The 23,829-nt window shown below is 43.4% G+C and overlaps 1 protein-coding gene across 2 annotated transcripts in view; it reads left to right on the top strand.

Moving 5' to 3' along the window:
- The window catches only part of kcnh6a (potassium voltage-gated channel, subfamily H (eag-related), member 6a), a 115,990-nt gene that overhangs the window by 86,885 nt on the left and 5,276 nt on the right, over window positions 1-23,829 (top strand). For both annotated transcript variants that reach the window (XM_060902098.1, XM_060902099.1), the window contains 9 exons: window positions 2,901-3,326; window positions 5,213-5,630; window positions 7,786-7,985; window positions 10,576-10,828; window positions 16,538-16,731; window positions 16,873-16,969; window positions 20,223-20,480; window positions 22,685-22,874; window positions 23,031-23,250. In XM_060902098.1, coding sequence (XP_060758081.1) covers window positions 2,901-3,326; window positions 5,213-5,630; window positions 7,786-7,985; window positions 10,576-10,828; window positions 16,538-16,731; window positions 16,873-16,969; window positions 20,223-20,480; window positions 22,685-22,874; window positions 23,031-23,250 — 2,256 coding nt within the window. The remainder of the gene's footprint in view (window positions 1-2,900; window positions 3,327-5,212; window positions 5,631-7,785; window positions 7,986-10,575; window positions 10,829-16,537; window positions 16,732-16,872; window positions 16,970-20,222; window positions 20,481-22,684; window positions 22,875-23,030; window positions 23,251-23,829) is intronic.

The following is a 23,829-nucleotide window of genomic DNA, read 5'->3' as shown; positions in this document are numbered from 1 at the left end:
CTTGGCCATTCCAAAACATTAACTTTATTCTTCTTTAACCATTCTTTGGTAGAATGACTTGTGTACTTGGGGTCGTTGTCTTCCTGCATGACCCACCTTCTCTTGAGATTCAGTTCATGGACAGATGTCCTGACATTTTCCTTTAGAATTCGCTGGTATAAATCAGAATTTATTGTTCCATCAATGATGGCAAGCCGTCCTGGCCCAGATGCAGCAAAACAGGCCCAAACCATGATACTACCACCACCATGTTTCACAGATGGGATAAGGTTCTTATGCTGGAATGCAGTGTTTTCCTTTCTCCAAACACAATGCTTCTCATTTAAACCAAAAAGTTCTATTTTGGTCTCATCCAACCACAAAACATTTTTCCAACAGCCTTCTGGCTTGTCCACGTGATCTTTAGCAAACTGCAGATGAGCAGCAATGTTCTTTTTGGAGAGCAGTGGCTTTCTCTTTGCAACCCTGCCATGCACACCATTGTTGTTCAGCATTCTCCTGATGGTGGACTCATGAACATTAAGATTAGCCAATGTGAGAGAGGCCTTCAGTTGCTTAGAAGTTACCCTGGCGTCCTTTGTGACCTCGCCGACTATCACATGCCTTGCTCTTGGAGTGATCTTTGTTGGTCGACCACTCCTGGGGAGGGTAACAATGGTCTTGAATTTCCTCCATTTGTACACAATCTGTCTGACTGTGGATTGGTGGAGTCCAAACTCTTTAGAGATGGTTTTGTAAGCTTTTCCAGCCTGATGAGCATCAACAACGCTTTTTCTGAGGTCCTCAGAAATCTCCTTTGTTTGTGCCATGATACACTTCCACAAACATGTATTGTGAAGATCAGACTTTGATAGATCCTTGTTCTTTAAATAAAACAGGGTGCCCACTCACACCTGATTGTCATCCCACTGATTGAAAACACCTGACTCTAATTTCACCTTCAAATTAACTGCTAATCCTAGAGGTTCACATACTTTTGCCACTCACAGATATGTAACATTGGATCATTTTCCTCAATAAATAAATGACCAAGTATAATATTTTTGTCTCATTTGTTTAACTGGGTTCTCTTTATCTACTTTTAGGACTTGTTTGAAAATCTGATGATCTTTTAGGTCATATTTATGCAGAAATATTGAAAATTGTAAAGGGTTCACAAACTTTCAAGCACCACTGTAATAATGGTCCTATTTACATATTTGCTCTGACACATGTTCATATATAGAATAAACAGGAGGGGTGAAAGTACGCACCCCTGTGGTGAGCCTGTGGAAGAGCAGAGCTGACAATTCCCTAGACCAGCAGGAATGGCTGAAGTGCCCTTGAGCAAGGCATCTAACCCCCAACTGCTCCCCAGGCTGCTCTGGGTATGTTGTATGTTGCTCTGGATAAGCGTGTCTGCTAAATACCGGTAATGTACAACAAGTAAAGGGGTTTGAATACTTTCTGAATTTAAAAAAATAATAAAATTATTAAATTTTCCTCTTACCCTAATCGTAGTTGAGCAGCCAAGCCACGTTTGGCTAAACTGAAGCTCATAATCTCTCGTTTCTAAAGAAACTTCAGGCACCAAATCTCATGGCTTTGTGACTACATTAGTGTTAATGTGAAAATGAGTACTGTTCATTTTTGCCTGAACTATTCTTTTAAAATGTGTTTGTCAATAATAAATATAAAACAAGTGTTGCCAGGCAAAACAAACCTCGCCCGGCAGCACTTATATGTTGATAAGGGTAATATTTCTCAGTCATCAGCTGTCAGGTTATAGTCCTATGAAAATCCATGACCTTGAGTTTGACATTTCAAAGTCATTCAAGGTCACAGGTCATGGCAGCAACTGAAAGTCCATATGGTACTTCTTATATGTTGATAATGGTAAACATCTGGCTATCATTAACCATTTTAAAATTATAGCCTTTTGAAAACCCATGATCTTGAGTTTGACCTTTCAGTGGCGCTCAAGGTCAAAGATCATGGTGCCAAATTAAAGTCCATGTGGCACTTCCTATAAGTTGATAATGGTAAATATCTGTCTATCAGCAACCGTTTTTGAGTTATAATGGAAAATATGCTATTTTGACCGATGACCTTGACCCCCCCCCGACTTTTAACCCCCAACCACAATGGAGACTGTCCAAGCTACCCATCATGCAGCATATGGTTGGAAACAGAATTGAAAGATGCACATTTTGGTTTTGGTTTGAAGTCAAAGTGATGAATTTGAAGAAAGTTATCACAAAAAAAATGATTTTGACCTTTCCGGTGACCTTGACCTTGACCTGATTACCCCCAAAATTTAATCAGGTAATCTATGGACCATTGCCCACTTACCCTGAAAATTTGAAGTTAATTGGTGCAACCATGGCGGCACGGTGGTCTAGTGGTTAGCGCTGTCGCCTCACAGCGAGAAGGTCCGGGTTCGAGCCCCGGGGCCGGCGAGGGCCTTTCTGTGTGGAGTTTGCATGTTCTCCCCGTGTCCGCGTGGGTTTCCTCCGGGTGCTCCGGTTTCCCCCACAGTCCAAAGACATGCAGGTTAGGTTAACTGGTGACTCTAAATTGACCGTAGGTGTGAGTGTGAATGGTTGTCTGTGTCTATGTGTCAGCCCTGTGATGACCTGGCGACTTGTCCAGGGTGTACCCCGCCTTTCGCCCGTAGTCAGCTGGGATAGGCTCCAGCTTGCCTGTGACCCTGTAGAACAGGATAAAGCGGCTAGAGATAATGAGATGAGATGGTGCAACCATCTAGATGCTAGATTGTTAACAGACATACACACAAACAAACAGACAAACATACCGCACTGATTACAATACCTCACCCCGCTTACTCCATCACGGGTGAGGTAATAAGCGAATTATAAATAAAAATCTACAGTATCCATTGTATGTGATGTGTGTTTCAGGTGCTGTCTCTAGGAGCCGACGTGCTGCCTGAGTACAAGCTCCAGGCGCCGCGCATCCATAAGTGGACGATCTTGCACTACAGCCCGTTCAAGGCTGTATGGGACTGGCTGATCCTGCTGCTCGTGCTCTACACAGCCGTGTTCACGCCGTACAGCGCCGCTTTCCTGCTCAGCGAGCAACAGGACGAAAGCCGAGTCGACTGCGGGTACACCTGCAACCCGCTCAACATGGTGGACCTGGTGGTGGACGTCATGTTCATCATTGACATCATTATCAACTTCAGGACGACTTACGTGAACCGCAACGACGAGGTGGTGAGCCATCCGGGTCGCATCGCTCAGCACTACTTCAAGGGCTGGTTCCTGATCGACATTGTCGCGGCTATCCCCTTCGACCTGCTCATCTTCAGATCGGGCCCTGACGAGGTGAGAGGAGAAGGAAGAGAATGAGGAAGAAGAAGATTTGGTGAAAGGTTTGGCAGAAGAGAGATAAAGAAAAACCCAGAGAATTAGGGAGGATAAAGTACAATGGAAGCCAATTCACGTCTTTTTATTTAAGCTACTTTCAGAAGCATTTATCCATTTGTTAATAAAGTTGTGTGAATGTTTTCATAGTCCAAACTAAAGTCAAATTTCCTGCCAGATTTACAAAAGTTTCTGTAATGCTGGTACGTACGCAAGTACGAAGAAAAATGAATCAGCCATGAATTAACAATCATGTTCATGGTACAGCTAATTTACCTTTAGCCACGCCCACAAAACGCCATTAAAGGCAAACCTCGCCGAGGACCAATACTTTTTTCCGAATTGAACAGCTAGTCTTGGTTATGGAATCCTTTTGGAGCGGGTTTTTTTTCCTCTTAAGTCAATATAAAACAAGTGTTTCACAGAATTTTCCACGAAATTGTTGCATATAATTGAAATAAATATATTAATAAATAATTCATAACTAAAAGACATGAAGCAATAGGACATTCGCATCGGCAGCTCCAAAGCTTTAGAGTACGCTGCCAAAGTTAATTCGAGATGCTGGTAATTTATCGAGTTTTAAATCTTTACTTGAAACACATTACTTTGATTTAGCTTTTAATAATTGATATTTTTCAGAATTATATATATATATATATGACTTATTTATTTAGATATTTATTCTATCCACATTCACTGGATATGAGGAATCGCACGCTCTGATTGGCTACCCTACTACTAGGATATCAGCTCATATACCATGAGTAGAGAAAAACAAAATGGCGGAGCGCATCAAGTCAGATCTATCACTTTGATATCAAGCATTTTAAAGAAACAGAAATAACTAAATAAAAGAATGTAGTGTCATGTGTCGTCAATAGCTCCTGTTCCACACTCCAGTCCAGTCGGTGGCAGTAATGCACTTTTAAGTTGCTTTGCCATCCACCAAAAAAAAGAAGAAAACAAAATGGCGGCGTGTTATTGAACCAATCGAGGACAAAATAAAAACTACATGAAAAGAAAACCCCAAAAAATACAAAAAAAAGCAACAAAATATGGAATAAAAGTATTTGATGGTAAGAACGTATCTTTTTCTATTTTTCAAGAATTATTATTATTATCGCATTTTTCATTTTCAAATTGCTCCTGTCATTTCGCCGGTTTGCTTAAATTCTAAGCGGAAATGATTTTTGTTGGACATTTATTTATCGAATTTGTAAAAAATAAAAATAAAAATGTTCCGTTTCTCAAAATCCAGTGGATGTGGATAGAATAAAACAGTTATTCCACTCAATCTCGTCATACATGGATTATAGTCGACTCGGTGCTACGCGCCTCGTCAGCTGTCAGCTCATGTACGACTCGATTTTGTGGAATAACTATTAAATCTTCTACAGCTTAGCAATATTTTTATGGTTTTTATATTATCTTCAGTATATCATTTCATTTATATTATATTTGTATTTTTTATTTCATTTATGTACGATATTTTAAGCACATTTCATCATATATGCATGTAAAACGTGTTATATAAGTAATAAACATTATTATTATTATTATTATTATTATTATTATTTTTAAATTGACATTACGGAAACTCAAACAGGGTTCATATTTGTGAGATTTCTTACTGTTACAGGATGCAGTTGTTTTTCTGAAATAATGGGACTTTAAAAAGTAAATGCACCTGCGAATGATTTACGAATAAATTTGTTCATATACTCTCTGAAAAATGAGGCCTGTTATTTCTAGATTTAGATTAATTTAAGTTATTTTTATTTTTTTTTTCCTTTATATTCTATTGGTAGTTTTATTTCTCACTATTTTTGAAACTCCTCCCCCAGCCCCAAACCACCACTCTGATTGGCCTGCTGAAGACAGCACGACTGCTGCGTTTGGTGCGCGTGGCGCGTAAGCTGGACCGCTACTCGGAATACGGCGCAGCCGTCCTCTTCCTGCTCATGTGCACCTTCGCACTCATTGCCCACTGGCTGGCCTGCATCTGGTATGCCATCGGCAACGTGGAGCGCACGGGCTCCTCTCTTGGAAGTACGTTGAGGATCGGCTGGCTGGACAACCTTGCCGACCAGATCGGCAAACGCTATAACGTCAGCGACCCTTTATCCGGACCCAGCATCAAGGACAAATACGTCACGGCTCTGTATTTCACCTTCAGCAGCCTGACGAGCGTCGGCTTCGGCAACGTCTCGCCAAACACCAACCCTGAGAAGATCTTCTCCATCTGCGTCATGCTCATCGGCTGTGAGTAGAACCAGTTCACACCAAAGTTAGCGCTCGTAATCCTTAGAAAGGGAAGTTAATTCTGCTTGTGAGAGCCGTTTGTACAAATACAGAGCATGACAGTTCCATAGTGTCAGCGATTGTACTTGACTCACGACTAGAACTGTAACATGAACATGCAACTGTGATACAAACATTATTTTTCACAGACACTTTCCACCATCGTTATAGATGTTCTCATGTATATGTGTGTCAAACTGTTATTTAACGATTATTCCACCAAATCGAGTCGTACATGAGCTGATAGCTGACGAGGCGCGTAGCACCGAGTTGTCTATAAGTCATGTACGACGAGATTGAGTGGAATAACTGTTTTATTCTATCCACATTCAGTGGATTTTGAGAAACAGAACAATTTTATTTTTATTTTATGCGAATTCGATAAATAAAAACTTCATCCAAAACGTCCGACAAAATAATTTCCGCTTAGAGCGTAAACTAACTGGTGAAATGACAGGAACAATTTGTGGAAAATGCGATAATAATAATAATTCTTGAAAAATAGAAAAAAGATACAGTACGTTCTTTCCATCAAATACTTTTATTCCATATTTTGTTGCTTTTTTTTTGTATTTTTTGGGATTTTGTTTTTGAGTAGTTTTTATTTCGTCCTCGGTTGGTTCAGCAGCACGCACCGCCATTTTGTTTTTCTCTACTCATGGTATATGAGCTGATAGCCTAGTAGTAGAGTAGCCAATCAGAGCACGCGATTGCTCATATCCAGTGAATGTGGATAGAATAGACCCCTTCGCATGTTTGTAAACAAACCAACCGTTGCTAGGATGCGCGCGCAGCCTGGACCCAGAAACAATGGCGCTGCCCATAGACCGGCATTATGAGCTGTCAGATTATGCCAAACAATTGTCGTTACAAGATCGAGAATGCTACATAAATAAGTTAACTCTAACAAGTGGACATCGCCTACCAGATCCGCATTTAATTAAAGAGTGGACGGACGATGTTAGTAAGTTCCCTGGTATACAATGGCCAGATATATACTCGTACCTTATTGACAAGACTTCAGTGTACACCCACGAAAAACTTCGTGCCTACAAGTCTTTACACGCATATGATTGTGTTATGTGCGGGCATGTACAACTTGATTAACAATGGGACATTCATATTCATTTTGTTTTAATCAAATTATGCCAGTGATGTGATGGCAATGTGGCTTTAGCTGCAACAGCAAATACCAACACTAAACAGCAATTTGCAGGAGGTAATGGCATGAAAGGAATGATAGTGTAAAGAGTGCAGCTAAGAGAAATCAGAGCTGTGTAAAAAGCGAGAGGCAGAGAGCAGAAATGAAACTGAACGGGGTGGGAGCTAGGTTAGAGCAGTCAACGTAAGTTGGCATTTAGAGTGAGGGCACACAATTTTACCTTTCCATCCTTGCTTTAAAATTGTGATTTTCGGCGTACACAAATAATGACGGCACAAAATCCGGACTGCTCGAGTCAAGCGAGACCTCTCCTACAAACAAAACTGCATGCAAAGCTAAGTTAACATGCTAACAATATTCATTACATTGTGTAACTATGACCAGCTAATCAGACAAACGTTACCAAAGTATTTTGCTACATCAATAAACGAAGACTAGAAAGAATAAAAAAGAAAGATTTAATAAATAGCCTGATCTTACCTGTGATGAAGTGGGCGCTGCAAACCCGCGCATTTTTGATGGTGCTTTCATCCCAGTCTACACGTTTGATGGCTTGTAGTCATAGACGTCGGCGATTTTTTTGGAATGGGTGAGATCCTGCTGGAATTCTGAACATTTTAACCCCATCACTGCTACGATTCTGACACCCGACAACACAACAACTAGGCATCACTGAGTCTTTTTTGGGTCCAGGCTGCGCGCGCAATTTCCGCTTACGTATGAATGACGTTTACTGCGAAGGGGTCTATAATCAGCGATGTAGTGGTGTGAGGAAGTGATGTTACTGTTCCCACCATGAAGTTGATTATTTTCCTATAACAACATGTCCTGAATGTTTTATTTCTTATATCCACCAGGAACGTGCCAACGATTAGATTTTTTTATTTATTAATGAATGGCATGTTGTACTTTTATTATCTCTCTCTCTCTCTCTCTCTCTCTCTCACACCGCAGCTCTGATGTATGCCAGTATTTTCGGCAACGTGTCAGCTATAATCCAGCGTCTGTACTCGGGCACAGCGCGCTACCACACACAGATGCTGAGGGTCAAGGAGTTCATCCGCTTCCACCAGATTCCTGGAGGCCTGAGGCAGAGGCTGGAGGAGTATTTCCAACACGCCTGGTCCTACACCAACGGCATTGACATGAATGCGGTGAGATCGCGCCGTCTCTCACACACATCCATCTCTTACTGTAGAGACTGTTTATCTGATTATATTCTATCCACATTCACTGGATCTGAGCAATCGCACACTCTGATTGGCTACTCTACTACTAGGATATCAGTTCATATACCATGAGGAGAGAAAAACAAAATGGCGGAGCGTGTTGCTGAACCAACCGAGGACGAAATAAAAACTCGACTTGAAAACAAAACCCTAGAAATTATCACATATTTAAAAGAAACAGAAATAGCTAAAAAAAAAACCTAGAGTTTTTTGGCTTTTGTTTTTTTCCCCCTCAATAGGGGTATTCACACGGCAACTTTTACTCCGGTGTAGCACCGGGGCTGCCCCGGTAGAGCTTTCACACAGTACAAAGTTATACCGGTGTAGCCCCTGAAAGCTGCTTAAACCGGTGCAAATCTAACCCTGATCGGGAGGTGGTTTAAGAAATTTACTCCGGAGTAAATAGGGGTGTTCACACGGCACATATTTGCATCGATGCTGCACCGATGTATTTTGTTGCGATATATCTTACACCGGTGTAAATTTTGTGGAGCGTTCACACGTCACAAACCTGCTTACTAGAGAGAAGCGTGTTAGCACCGGTGCAGCCCCACTTGCGTTCACACGGCAGTTTTTGCAACCGTGCTATACGATAGTAATAATGCGGAAATGAAATATACGCATGCGTGAAAATGTACTTCCTTTTCCCGGTTGTCATGGCATCACCAAGCGCAGGGAAAACAACATGGATGAAGACACCAGTGTTGCCAGATACTGCTGACGTTTTCCAGCCCAAAATATGTTCAAATCCGCCAAAATGCACTTAAAACCGCCCAATCTGGCAACACTGGAAGACACGCAGTTCTGTTGTTGTTGATATTCGCCATTTTGGAAGCGCAAAATACCAGGATGCAAATTATGCAATGCCCGTATGTAATGAACTCTCCTCACGCGTAGCGAGTCTACCCCTGTAGCGTTCAGACGTCCCATTTTATATCGGTGCTGCCCCGCAAACTAGCATTTACTCCGGAGTAAATTTCTTAAACCACCTCCCGATCAGGGTTAGATTTGCACCGGTTTAAGCAGCTTTCAGGGGCTACACCGCTATAACTTTGTACCGTGTGAACGCTCTACCGGGGCAGCCCCGGCGCTACACCGGAGTAAAAGTTGCCGTGTGAACACCCCTAATGCTAGTTTGCAGGGCAGCACCGATATAAAATGGGACGTCTGAACGCTACAGGGGTAGACTCGCTACGTGTGAGGAGAGTTGATTACATACGGGCACTGCATAATTTGCATCCTGGTATTTTGCGCTTCCAAAATGGCGAATATCAACAACAACAGAACTGCGTGTCTTCATCCACGTTGTTTTCCCGGCGCTTGGTGATGCCATGACAACCGGGAAAAGGAAGTACATTTTCACGCATGCGTATATTTCATTTCCGCATTATTACTATCGTATAGCACGGTCGCAAAAACTGCCGTGTGAACGCAAGTGGGGCTGCACCGGTGCTAACACGCTTCTCTCTAGTAAGCAGGTTTGTGATGTGTGAACGCTCCACAAAATTTACACCGGTGTAAGATATATCGCAACAAAATACATCGGTGCAGCATCGATGCAAATAATGTGCCGTGTGAACACCCCTATAAGCTCCTGTTCCGCACTCCAGCCCAGTTGGTGGCAATAGTGCACCTTTAAGTTGGTTTTCCAACCACCAAAAAAACCCTGAAGAAGAAGAAGAAGAAACAACAACTCCCCACACACACACACACACAAAAAAAAAAGCAACAAAATATGGAATGAAAGTATTTGATTGTAAGAACGGGAGTTAATGCAGAATAGTGAACCCAAGTAAGATCTCATTTTTCCAGTCGCCATTTTGAACGAGACATCCCGATATCTCACGTCACATGACCGGAAAAACCGGTTTTTAACCCTAACCCTAACTCGGTATATTCGTGTACTTCACCCATTTCTAATTTCTAAATCGGCCTTAGCAACGGAGCCTGTCTGAGATCTCACTCGACATCTCGTGTCACATGACCGGAAAAACCCAGATGTTTTGGGTCCGCTATTCTGCAGTAGCTCTGCATTTTTCACAAATTGCTCCTGTCATTTCGCTGGTTTGTTTACATTCTAAGCGGAAATGACTTTGTCGGACGTTTTGTATAAAGTTTTTATTGATCGAATTTGCAAAAAATAAAAATACTCCGTTTCTCAAAATCCAGTGAATGTGGCTAGAATAAAGCAGTTATTCCACTCAGTCTCGTCGTGCATGGATTATAGCTATCGGCTCATGTACGACTCGATTTTGTGGAATAACTGTTAAATATGTACAGCTGTTTATTCAAAAGACATTATTCTTCCTTTCTGTCTCTGTGTCTCTCCCTCCATCACTTCCTCTTTCTTTGCTCATTTCTTGTCCCTTCTCTTGGTGTTCTTTCATCCCATTTATCACCATGCTGTTTTGATTTTTTCCTGTCTCACTGTGTCTGTCTTTATTGTCTGTCTGCATATCTCTGCATCCCTATCACTCTCTCTCTCTCTCTCTGTTCCTTTTTCCTGTGTGTCCAGGTGCTGAAAGGTTTCCCTGAGTGTCTCCAGGCCGATATCTGTCTACATCTGAACCGCACTCTGCTGCAGAACTGTATGGCGTTCCACGGGGCGAGTAAGGGCTGTTTACGAGCTCTGGCCATGCGTTTTAAAACCACACACGCTCCCCCGGGAGACACGCTGGTGCACAGTGGAGACGTGCTCACCGCTCTCTACTTCATCTCCCGCGGCTCCATCGAGATCCTTCGAGACGATGTTGTCGTGGCCATCTTGGGTACTCGAGTTTCTATTGTTTTGCTCAGTCACCGTTTCAAATAAAATCACTTCTCTTGGTTCATCTCCGTTCTCCGTCCTTCTTCCTTTACGCTACCGTTCAAAAGTTTGGGGTCACCCAGACAATTTTGTGTTTCCCATGAAAAGTCACACTTTTATTTACCACCATAAGTTGTAAAATGAATGGAAAATATAGTCGAGACATTTTTCTGGCCATTTTGAGCATTTAATCGACCCCACAAATGTGATGCTCCAGAAACTCAATCTGCTCAAAGGAAGGTCAGTTTTATAGCTTCTCTAAAGAGCTCAACTGTTTTCAGCTGTGCTAACATGATTGTACAAGGGTTTTCTAATCATCCATTAGCCTTCTGAGGCAATGAGCAAACACATTGTACCATTAGAACACTGGAGTGAGAGTTGCTGGAAATGGGCCTCTATACACCTATGGAGATATTGCACCAAAAACCAGACATTTGCAGCTAGAATAGTCATTTAGCACATTAGCAATGGATAGAGTGGATTTCTGATTAGTTTAAAGTGATCTTCATTGAAAAGAACAGTGCTTTTCTTTCAAAAATAAGGACATTTCAAAGTGACCCCAAACTTTTGAACGGTAGTGTATGTTCTGACATTTTCCCGTCATCTCATTCACTCATCTGTCCGTAAGGCCGTGAGCTGTTCCCATGGCGTGGCGTCCATCATCCATCCATCCATCATCCACAATTCAGTTAAATCGTATCTCCTCCATCAGTTCTCCACGGATTTCCGTTCCGATTGTTTTGTTTGAAAGAACTCGTCACTCCGCACGAAACTTGGTTGTTGTTTTGTCAAAATCTTTTGCTAATGAGTTACTAATTAGGTCAAATTAACGAATTTTCCAGGCCTCTCACTAGAATTGTATCTGCTCTCTGATTTCTCACCCAATTTCAGTTCTGATCAATGTTTTGGGTCGATCTTCCCTCGAGGAGTAAAACTTGGTCATTTGTTTGTTGATTTTCCTGTTGTAAACAATTTGTTTACAACTTTGCTTATTTTCAGTTAAATCGTGTCTCCTCCGTCCCTCCCTCACTGGATTTCAGTTCTCATTGTTTTATTTGAAAGAACTCGACCTTCTGCACAAAACTTGGTCGTCTCATCTCATCTCATCTCATTATCTGTAGCCGCTTTATCCTGTTCTACAGGGTCGCAGGCAAGCTGGAGCCTATCCCAGCTGACTACGGGCGAAAGGCGGGGTACACCCTGGACAAGTCGCCAGGTCATCACAGGGCTGACACATAGACACAGACAACCATTCACACTCACATTCACACCTACGCTCAATTTAGAGTCACCAGTTAACCTAACCTGCATGTCTTTGGACTGTGGGGGAAACCGGAGCACCCGGAGGAAACCCACGCGGACACGGGGAGAACATGCAAACTCCGCACAGAAAGGCCCTCGCCGGCCACGGGGCTCGAACCCGGACCTTCTTATTGTGAGGCGACAGCGCTAACCACTACACCACCGTGCCGCCCAAACTTGGTCGTTGTTTTGTCAATTTTTTGCGAACAAATTAGTCATTAGGTCAACTTAATTAATTTTCTTCTGACTAGAATTGGATCTCCTCTCTCATTTATGATTTTTTTAAATTTATTTGACCTTTATTTTACCAGGGTGAGTCCCATTGAGACATTCAGCCTCTTTTACAAGGGAGCCCTGACATACAGACATATAGACATTGCACAAAGTATGACGAAACATAGAAACGGAGCACATAAAAACAGGTTCAACAAAACATATATAACACTGGAGAGATTAAAATACAAAAACAAGTAAGCAAATCAAGACAAGTACCGCACAACACCGAAATAACTGAATGGTTAGTTAGTGAAAGCATTTACAACTGTCAGATCTAAGGTGTTTGAGCAGCTTTTTAAAATGGTTGAGAGGAATAGCAACAAATAACTTAAGATCTTTTTGAAGGAGATTCCAGCACCAGGGAGCTGCAAAGTTAAAAGCTGTCTTACCTAACTCAGTCTGTGTTCGTGGTGTGTCTAAGAGTATAATGTTATTTGAACGCAAACTATAAGATGAGTGCATTTGAGACAGTAGATTAGAAAGATATGAAGGCAATTTGCCAATAATACCTTTATAGATAAAAATATGCCAATGGATCCATCTGCGCAGTGAGAGAGAGCTAAAACCAGTCAACTCATAGAGAGTGCAATGATGAGTGCGTGGTTTGGCATTCACAATAAAACGTAGTGCACCATGGTAAACTGGTAAACCCTTCGAGGACGTGAAGGGTGGTAGAGGCAGCGTTCATGTATAAGATGTCGCAATAATCCAGTACAGGAAGAAAGTTGGCATTTATCAGTTTCTTTCTAGCTTGAAGAGTAAAACATGCTTTGTTTCTAAAATAGAATCCAAGCTTAATTTTCAGTTTCTGAGCCAGTTTCTCTATGTGAACTTTAAAAGTGATCTTATCATCAATCCACAAACCTAAGTATTTGTATACTGAGATTTTCTCTATACATTGGCCATCTCATCTCATTATCTCTAGCCGCTTTATCCTGTTCTACAGGGTCGCAGGCAAGCTGGAGCCTATCCCAGCTGACTACGGGCGAAAGGCGGGGTACACCCTGGACAAGTCGCCAGGTCATCACAGGGCTGACACACAGACACAGACAACCATTCACACTCACATTCACACCTACGGTCAATTTAGAGTCACCAGTTAACCTAACCTGCATGTCTTTGGACTGTGGGGGAAACCGGAGCACCCGGAGGAAACCCACGCGGACACGGGGAGAACATGCAAACTCCGCACAGAAAGGCCCTCGCCGGCCACGGGGCTCGAACCCGGACCTTCTTGCTGTGAGGCGACAGCACTAACCACTACACTACCGTGCCGCCCACATTGGCCATCTAGGGTGGTTATTATTAGGGGAGTGGAAGCTAATCGTGATTTAGTGAACTGCATGACCTTAGTCTTTTTGGCATTTAAAATCAATCTTAGGTCAGAAAAAGTACTCTGTAATGAATTAAAGGACTGCTGTAACAATTGGTTCGCTTGAAACAAGGTAGGGGCATCACAATATAAAACTGTATCATCTGCATACAGATGGATCTTAGCATTTCCAACAACAGAGGCAATGGTGTTGATGAATATGGTGAAAAGGACTGGACCCAATATTGAGCCTTGGGGGACCCCATTCATGACCTCCATGGACAGAGAACTGACACCGTCAGCAACAACAGTTTGAGTTCTGTTGGATAGATAGTCCTTAAACCAGCCAACAGCCTTTGAGCTCATGCCAATGTTAAGCAGCCTATTTAGCAGGATAGAGTGATTGACTGTGTCAAAGGCCTTGGACAGGTCAATGAACAAGGCAGCACAGCTCATCTTCCTGTCCAGTGCCTTTATAATGTGATTTAAAACCTGTGATGCTGCAGTGATGGTACTATGCTGGGTCCTGAAACCCGACTGTGCCGGACTAAGGATCTCGTGCTGTAACATAAATTCCTTAACCTGGGTGTTTACTAGGGACTCCAGGATCTTAGCAAGAACAGACAATTTTGAAATTGGACGGTAATTATCTAAATTAGCAGGGTCCCCCCCCCCTTTTAAAGGTCCCCTGGCATTAAATTTTCACTTTCTGAGGTTTTTTAACATTAAAATGAGTTCCTCTGACCTTCTTAAGTCACCCCAGTGGCTAGAAATTTCATAATGTGTAAACCAAACTATGCCCAACATTTGAGAATGGCGCGTCAAAACAGCGTGTTGATAAACTCTTCCCTTGCCTACGTCAGCAAGGGAGATGATCCCCACGCCCCCCTCTGGATTCCCACCCACTGTATGGATTGCCCGCCCAACTCAAAAGTTGCTGTTTGTCCTACCAAGCCTACTGCGCATGCGCAGAACACATGACTACATTTTGTAGTGAGGAGCCCATAGAAGACACAACATGGAAATTGCGCTGTACATGGATGTGACAACACAGAAAGGAGTCTGTTTTTACTGCCGACGGGAGAGCCCCTGAAGATGCAGTGGCTTAATTTTATTTACTTCAATAATACGCCGTCGAGTCTACCTAAGACGGTGTATGTTTGTCAGAAGCATTTTCCTGATGAATGTTTCCACAACTTGGGACAGTAGGGCAGGTTTTGCACATCAACTGTCACTGAAGCCTGGGTCTGTGCCAAGCATCCCTGCCGCATCAGCCACAAACACCGAACAAGTAAGTGTATAACTGGTCGTTTTGCCGTGTTTTAAAATCGGTGCGTTAGCCTAGCAATGGCTACATTAGCTGTGCAGCTAACCGCTTCCTGCAGTTAGCCAGATACATGGGCTCGAGTTGTACCATTTTTTTAGACAGGGCGGACGGACCAGGGCATTCGCCTGCCTGGCCGTGCCCGACGAGGAGCGCTCTCGGCCGGCTTGGGAGGCAGACGGCAGCCCCTCCCCCTCCCCCCATGGCACGCCCCCACCGTCTACCCTTCCCCGCCTCCTGCTTCTCATTAGCAAAACGACGCACTGGGAAAAGCGCTGAAATGGGGCTTTCTCCCAGGAGGCTATATCTACGTACCGAGGGTTCATTTCGAGAAAGGCTGCGGATATAACATCCGCAAGCCTCCCCGATCCCGTTTAAAGCATCAACAAACCACCATGCCATGGGCCCTTTAAGAGGGGCAACACGTAGGCTGATTTCCAAACGTCTGGTATGATGTTGGAGGAGAGAGATAAATCGAAAATATGTGTGAGAGGTTCTGCGATTATGTCCGCAGCCAATCTTAACTGATGCGAATTCAGTTCTGATTGATGTTTTGGGTCGATCTTCTCTCAGGGACCAAAATTTAGTCCTTTGTTGATTTTCCTGTTGTGAACAGTTTGGTGTGGAGGTCGGTCCTCTCTCACATCGTCACATTTCAGTTCTGTTTGATGTTTTGGTCGTCGTGGTGGTTTGATGGCAGGCCAAGATGAGCGACTATGCCTTTGACATTCTGGTCTTATTTGAAATCATTTCATTTTTTGTTTTTTTTTGTCACATTTTCTTGCCATTTCCCCCTTCTCATTCATCCAATCCTCATTTCTTTTTTCCTAAAAAAAGCATTTTAATTTTCTTTCCACTTGTTCTATCTTCCTTCTCCTCATTTATCTTTTCTTTAATTTTCTTCTTCTTATTATTATTATTATTGTTTTCCTTTCTTACTTATTCATCCAAGCCATGTGTTCTTTTACTTTTGTCTTTTCCTTTGTCATTACTTCAAAATATTTGTATCATTGTACATATTTTATATAATTATAATAATTAAAATTCATTTAATTAAAACCTGTGAAAACACACCATGCCATATTTCACGTATGCATTTATTTAGAGCCCTTTTCCTGTTTTTAACAAAACATGTTTTGAGAGATGCGACTCAAAGCAGAATATCAGATATCTTAAATAATCTAATGCGGATACTGACAGCTTTAATCTTTTCTCTTTTCTCATGTAATTCTTCCTTTGTTCCATCTCTGGGCCGTCCTGATGATCTACAATGACGTCATGCGCTTCTGCCTTATTGATCATGTGATATTGATCATCTCCAGGCCAAACATTCAGAGCGGTCATGCTGTCAGCACCATCTATAGATTAAAAACCCATTTAGCTTGCTTGTTTGATCTGAAATAAAATCTTTAAACTGAAATGCTTTCCTTGTCTGCGTTTTTTTTTCCTCCGTTCAGGGAAGAACGACATCTTCGGCGAGCCCATCAGCCTCTACGGGAGGCCTGGGAAATCGAGCGCTGATGTCAGGGCTCTGACCTACTGTGACCTGCACAAGATCCTGAGGGATGATCTGCTTGAGGTGCTCGACATGTACCCCGATTTTTCTGACAGCTTCTGGACCAACTTGGAGATCACCTTCAACCTCCGAGATGTAAGGGCTTATCGTTTTCCAAAGCTGTGTGTCGTGCGTGGAAGTGGTTAGCTCATGTTCAGTATCTGCTGATGAAAGTCAGTATATAGAGGTGTGTGTGTGTGTGTGGTTATGTAAGTTACTGGAGCTTGTTTGTATCAGGCAGACAGAATCACACAGCTCAACCCCAGCGAGGAGTCAGAGTGCAGCTACAGACAAGCACAGCACAGGAGAAAGCCCCTCCGTCGCAAGAGACCGGGTAAAACTCTGTGTGTGTGTGTGTGTGTGTGTGTGTGTGTGTGTGTGTGTGTGTGTGTGTGTGTGTTCAACAAATTAGCCCATCCACAGCGCCATAATTAAATCCTAAATGATTAATCTTTACAGTCTGTGTCATATTTTCACACATTAAAGGAGATACGGTACTATATAATTGTCTCCTGTCACAAACTCCAGTTCCCAGCATTCCACAGTGTCACCATCTACTTTAGCATCTGTTCCTGAACTCCGTTTCCACACATTAGAATGAACTCCCAACTTCTCCATGTGGTCACTAACACAATACACCTGATCATCAACACCCACTCCCTTTAAATAACCCCAGTGTTCATTCATCCAGTTTGAAGTCTCGCTTTTAGCACCGTTCTGTTTTGCTGATCACATGACTTTTACAAATCCAAAAAAGTTGGAACCCCGTGTAAAACATAAATAAAAACACAATGTGAAGATTGGCAAATCATGGAAACCCTACCGTATATTTCACTGAAAATAGTACAAAGACAACATATCAAATGTTGAAACTGAGAAATTTTATTGTTTTTTTTTAAAAATATATGCTCATTTTGAATTTGATTTCAGCAACACGTTTCAGAAAAGTTGGGACAGGGGCAACATAAGACTGAAACAGTTGTGCAATGCTAAAAAAAAAAAGAATTAGTTTAGTTAATTGGCAACACATCAGGAACATGATTGGGTATAAAAAGAGCATCCCAGAGAGGCGGAGTCTCTCAGAAGTAAAGACGGGGAGGGATTCACCGCTCTGTGAAAGACTGCGTGGGCAAACAGTGCAACAATTTAAGAATAACGTTCCTCAGTGTAAAACTGCAAAGAATTTGCGGATCACATCATCTGTGGTCCATAATATCATTAAAAGATTCAGAGAATCTGGAGAAATCTCTGTATGCAAGAGACAAGGCTGAAACCTGACACTGGATGCCTGTGATCTTCAGGCCCTCAGGAGACACTGCATTAAAAGCAGACACGTGTCTGTATCAGAAATCACTGTATGGGCTCAGGAACACTTCAGAAAACCATCGTCTGTGAAATCAGTTCATTACTGCATCCACAAATGCAAGTTAAAACCAGATATAAACAATATCCAGAAACACCGCCGCCTTCTCTGGGCCCGAGCTCTTTTACGATGGACTGAGGCGAAGTGGAAAACTGTCCTGAGGTCTGACGAATCAAAAGTAGAAATTCTTTTTAGAAATCATGGACCCCACATCCTTCAGGCTAAAGAGGAGGGGGACCATCCGGCTTGTTATCAGTGCACAGTTCAAAAGCCAGCATCTGTGATGGTATGAGGGGGCATTAGTGCATATGACATGGGTAGCCTGTACATCTGGGAAGGCATCATTAATGCTGAATGATATAAACACGTGGGCGGCACGGTGGTGTAGTGGTTAGCGCTGTCGCCTCACAGCAAGAAGGTCCTGGGTTCGAGCCCCGGGGCCGGCGAGGGCCTTTCTGTGTGGAGTTTGCATGTTCTCCCCGTGTCCGCGTGGGTTTCCTCCGGGTGCTCCGGTTTCCCCCACAGTCCAAAGACATGCAGGTTAGGTTAACTGGTGACTCTAAATTGAGCGTAGGTGTGAATGTGAGTGTGAATGGTTGTCTGTGTCTATGTGTCAGCCCTGTGATGACCTGGCGACTTGTCCAGGGTGTACCCCGCCTTTCGCCCGTAGTCAGCTGGGATAGGCTCCAGCTTGCCTGCGACCCTGTAGAAGGATAAAGCGGCTAGAGATAATGAATGAATGAATGAATGAATGATATAAACACGTTTCAGAGCAATATGCTGCCATCCAGACAAAATCTTTTTCAGGGAAGGCCTTCCTTCTTTCACCAAGACAAAACTGCTTTCTGTACATATTAAAACTGCATGGCTCCATGGTAAAAGAGTCCGGGTGCTAAACTGGCCTGCCTGCAGTCCAGACCTGTCTCCTATTTAAAACATTTGGAGCATTATGAAGCGCAAAATATGACAAAGGAGACCTCGAACTTTTGAGCAACTGAAATTGTACATCAGGCAAGAATGGGACAACATTTCTCTTTCAAAACCACAGCAACTGGTCTCCTCAGTTCCCAAACGTTTACAGAGTGTTGTTAAAAGTAGAGGTGATGTAACACCGTGGTAAACACGCACCTGTTCCAACTTTTTTGAAACATTTTGCTAGTATCAAATTCAAAATGAGCATATATTTTTCAAAAAACAATAAAAGTTTCTCAGTTTCAACATTTGATATGTTGTCTTTGTACTATTTTCAATGAAATATAGAGTTTCCATGATTTGCACCTCTTCACATTGTGTTTTTATTTATGTTTTACACAGTGTCCCAACTCTTGGAATTGAGGTTGTACCTTTTTGAATAAGACTATGGATTTGCTCTCTTGGTGTTCTTTTATAAACACATCTTTTTAATTAATATAGTCAACATTATTTATTTAAACAAGGTGTATGTTCTGGTTTGAGAGCAAAAAGGAGGAAGTGTTCGAATTACTGCTTCTCTGAAATAGAAAGTTGGTTTTAGACACTCTTGGCCACGCTTGTCCCCAGTGACATCTGTTTCTCAAATCGTAAACACTATGAAGAACATTTTTTTATGTTTAATGGACCCAGAAAAATCAGGCAATCGGTTAATTTCATTAATATTTATTTTAGACTATGTAGTTTTTAGGCTGTAACACGCCAGGATGAATCAGAACAAATAAAATTGGTCTCAGAAAATGTATTCATTTTGTGCTCCTGGGTCTCTTATCATTTCTGGTCGCTGGTCATTTTCCTTGATGCCAGTCAAGTTCATCGAGGTGAACCCTGTGAATTGCTGAAAGTTGGACATTTGAGCCGGTAGAAAACAAAACAGTGGAACATGATCTCTTTATTCTGGAAAAAAGATAAAATTGATGAACTGCGGTCGCAAAGTAGTCCCAGTGGTCATGTGGTATCTGTCTTTCTTCTGTGATATTGAGAGGAAAAACATCCCACACTTCAAACTTTTCATGAGTCCTGAAGAATCCCAGTCCTGATGCACGCTCTGATAAAGGAAGGGTTTTAATAATAGTCATGAAGATCCTGCGTTGGGGATTTTGTTAAATTGATGTACAATCTAGAGAGATGCCTGGCATAATGGGAAAGGCACTGGGGAAACTGAAGGATGATTAAAGTGATCCATGTGAATATAAGGCAGTATTGGATGATATATATATTCTGTGCCTGATCCTTGTGCTTTTGCTCACTTCAGATGGCACGGAGAGAGAAGACTCTTATCCAGACCAGTCATGCAGCTCTATGGGGAACCACAGGAGGGTGCTGTTGCACTCAAACTGGGACGAGCTGGGCAGCAGCGTGAGCGCTGCCTCTTTGTCCAGTGAGGATGAGCTCAAACACTCAGGGCCTGGACGGGGAGACGTGTACTCTCCAGAAGTGAGGGAATACGTCCCCACTGTGGTCAACCTCGTGCCCCCCAGCACCAGAGAACGGGGAGCTCATCCCTATTCAGGTACAGAGAGAGAGAAAGGCAGAAGGATTGTGTTAGTGCAGACATATTTAGTGGGAAAAATCATGATTATTTTATGGAGAGTCATGTGTCTCAGATGCCATCTTTCTGATTTGATACAATGCGTCTCTTGATACCGGTAAACAACCTTATGTTTAGGCCACACCGCCTTCACCGAGACTGACATCCTCAAGCCACACCTCCTTCACTGAGACTGACGTGTGCTCAGGACACACCTACTTCACCGAGACTGATGTGCACTCAAGCCACACCTCCATCACCGAGACTGACATGTACTCAGGCCACACTTGCTTCACTGATACTGACATGCACTCATGCCACACCCTTTTCACCGTGACTGACATGCGCTTAAGCCACACCTCCTTCACCAAGACTGACATGCACTTAAGCCACACCTCCTTCACCAAGGCTGACTTGCGCTCAAGCCACACCTCCTTCACCAAGACTGACATGCACTCAAGCCACACCTCCTTCACCAAGACTGACATGCACTCAAGCCACACCTCCTTCACCAAGACTGACATGCACTCAAGCCACACCTCCTTAATCAAGACTGACTTGTGCTCAGGCCACACCTCCTTCACCAATACTGACATGCACTCAAGCCACACCTCCTTCACCAAGACTGACATGCACTCAAGCCACACCTCCTTCACCAAGACTGACATGCACTCAAGCCACACCTCCTTCACCAAGACTGACTTGCGCTCAGGCCACACCTCCTTCACCAAGACTGACATGCACTCAGGCCACACCTCCTTAATCAAGACTGACTTGTGCTCAGGCCACACCTCCTTCATCAAGACTGACTTGTGCTCAGGCCACACCTCCTTCATCAAGACTGACTTGCGCTCAGGCCACACCTCCTTCACCAATACTGACATGCACTCAAGCCACACCTCCTTCACCAAGACTGACATGCACTCAAGCCACACCTCCTTCACCAAGACTGACATGCACTCAAGCCACACCTCCTTCACCAAGACTGACATGCACTCAAGCCACACCTCCTTCACCAAGACTGACTTGCGCTCAGGCCACACCTCCTTCACCAAGACTGACATGCACTCAGGCCACACCTCCTTCATCAAGACTGACTTGCGCTCAGGCCACACCTCCTTCACCAATACTGACATGCACTCAAGCCACACCTCCTTCACCAATACTGACATGCACTCAAGCCACACCTCCTTCACCAAGACTGACATGCACTCAAGCCACACCTCCTTCACCAAGACTGACATGCACTCAAGCCACACCTCCTTCACCAAGACTGACTTGCGCTCAGGCCACACCTCCTTCACCAAGACTGACATGCACTCAGGCCACACCTCCTTAATCAAGACTGACTTGTGCTCAGGCCACACCTCCTTCATCAAGACTGACTTGCGCTCAGGCCACACCTCCTTCACCAATACTGACATGCACTCAAGCCACACCTCCTTCACCAAGACTGACATGCACTCAAGCCACACCTCCTTCACCAAGACTGACATGCACTCAAGCCACACCTCCTTCACCAAGACTGACATGCACTCAAGCCACACCTCCTTCACCAAGACTGACATGCACTCAAGCCACACCTCCTTCACCAAGACTGACTTGCGCTCAGGCCACACCTCCTTCACCAAGACTGACATGCACTCAGGCCACACCTCCTTAATCAAGACTGACTTGTGCTCAGGCCACACCTCCTTCATCAAGACTGACTTGCGCTCAGGCCACACCTCCTTCACCAATACTGACATGCACTCAAGCCACACCTCCTTCACCAAGACTGACATGCACTCAAGCCACACCTCCTTCACCAAGACTGACATGCACTCAAGCCACACCTCCTTCACCAAGACTGACATGCACTTAAGCCACACCTCCTTCATTAAGACTGACTTGCGCTCAGGCCACACCTCCTTCACCAAGACTGACATGCACTCAGGCCACACCTCCTTAATCAAGACTGACTTGTGCTCAGGCCACACCTCCTTAATCAAGACTGACTTGTGCTCAGGCCACACCTCCTTCACTGGTGTTATTAATCAATAAAACAGCCATTTCTTTTACTTCTGTCATTAAGAAAGTTCACATGAGAGCTTTGTGTGCTATTCTTGCTCAGCCTGACGTTATATAATTCTCCTCTTTTTGCTTTTATTTTCTGATGTGTCTGTCACTGTGTGTTGCTGTTTCAGGTTCTCTGAATGTCTCGGGGCTGTACGGCTGCTGGTCCGAGCGCAGACCGAGTCAGTATCAAGAGAGCCAGAGACGATTGTCGACCTCAGCACGCACCTGCTGTCATCACCACCAGCACGGTGCGAATGCCGAGGAGAGACCGAGCAATCTTCAGTCCCGCCTCGAACTGCTGCAGTCCCAGCTGAACCGGTGGTTCATCTCCTCATGCTGTTTTGTAGCCTGCTGTTTTTGTTTTTATCTGCTTCCTTCAGCTCTGTGGTTTCCTTGCTACTTGTCACTCATGCCGTCTCTCTTTCCGTTTCCTGCTTTCTGTTTCTTTCTCATTACTCTCTCACTCTTCTTTAGACTGGAGACCCGGATGACGGCTGACATTAACGTGATCCTGCAGCTGCTCCAGCAACAGCTGGCTCAAGTGCCACCTGCTTACAGCTCCGTGTCTCCAGCCTCAGCGGCCCATCTCACCACTCCTCCATCCAACCTGTACGGGGCTCCGATTTTCCGCCCTACAACACCTTCCACTCCTACTGTACACACCACAGAGCCAACACACACCTCCACCAACAGCGTAAGTGTTAGCAAAGTGTACAAACAAGTTCCTATATGTCTAAGGTGTGGAGAAGCAACAGGGACAAACGTGCCATCTGCTCATCTGCATTTGAAACACGTAGCGGTTCTAAATATAATTTATGGCAGTTGTAAGTACGTACTAATATTTAAGGACAGGCTTTTTTTCCTCGGAGTGTCCAGACAGTTTTAAGAAACAGGAGGAGTGGAAAACATCTTTGTCAAATAGGAAATCGTTGCCTTAAGAATTTAAATCGTACTGTATCGGAGTCAAGTGGTGTCGCTCAATATCAAATTATTACTTTAAGAATTGAAATTGTATTGTATTGTACAACCCCGATTCCAAAAAAGTTGGGACGAAGTACAAATTGTAAATAAAAACGGAATGCAATAATTTACAAATCTCAAAAACTGATATTGTATTCACAATAGAACATAGACAACATATCAAATGTCGAAAGTGAGACATTTTGAAATTTCATGCCAAATATTGGCTCATTTGAAATTTCATGACAGCAACACATCTCAAAAAAGTTGGGACAGGGGCAATAAGAGGCTGGAAAAGTTAAAAGGTACAAAA

Source organism: Neoarius graeffei, chromosome 20 (assembly GCF_027579695.1).
Source record: "Neoarius graeffei isolate fNeoGra1 chromosome 20, fNeoGra1.pri, whole genome shotgun sequence".
NCBI lineage: Eukaryota > Metazoa > Chordata > Actinopteri > Siluriformes > Ariidae > Neoarius > Neoarius graeffei.
Note: the sequence above shows the minus strand (reverse complement) of the source record. Positions and strands in the feature narration are given on the sequence as shown.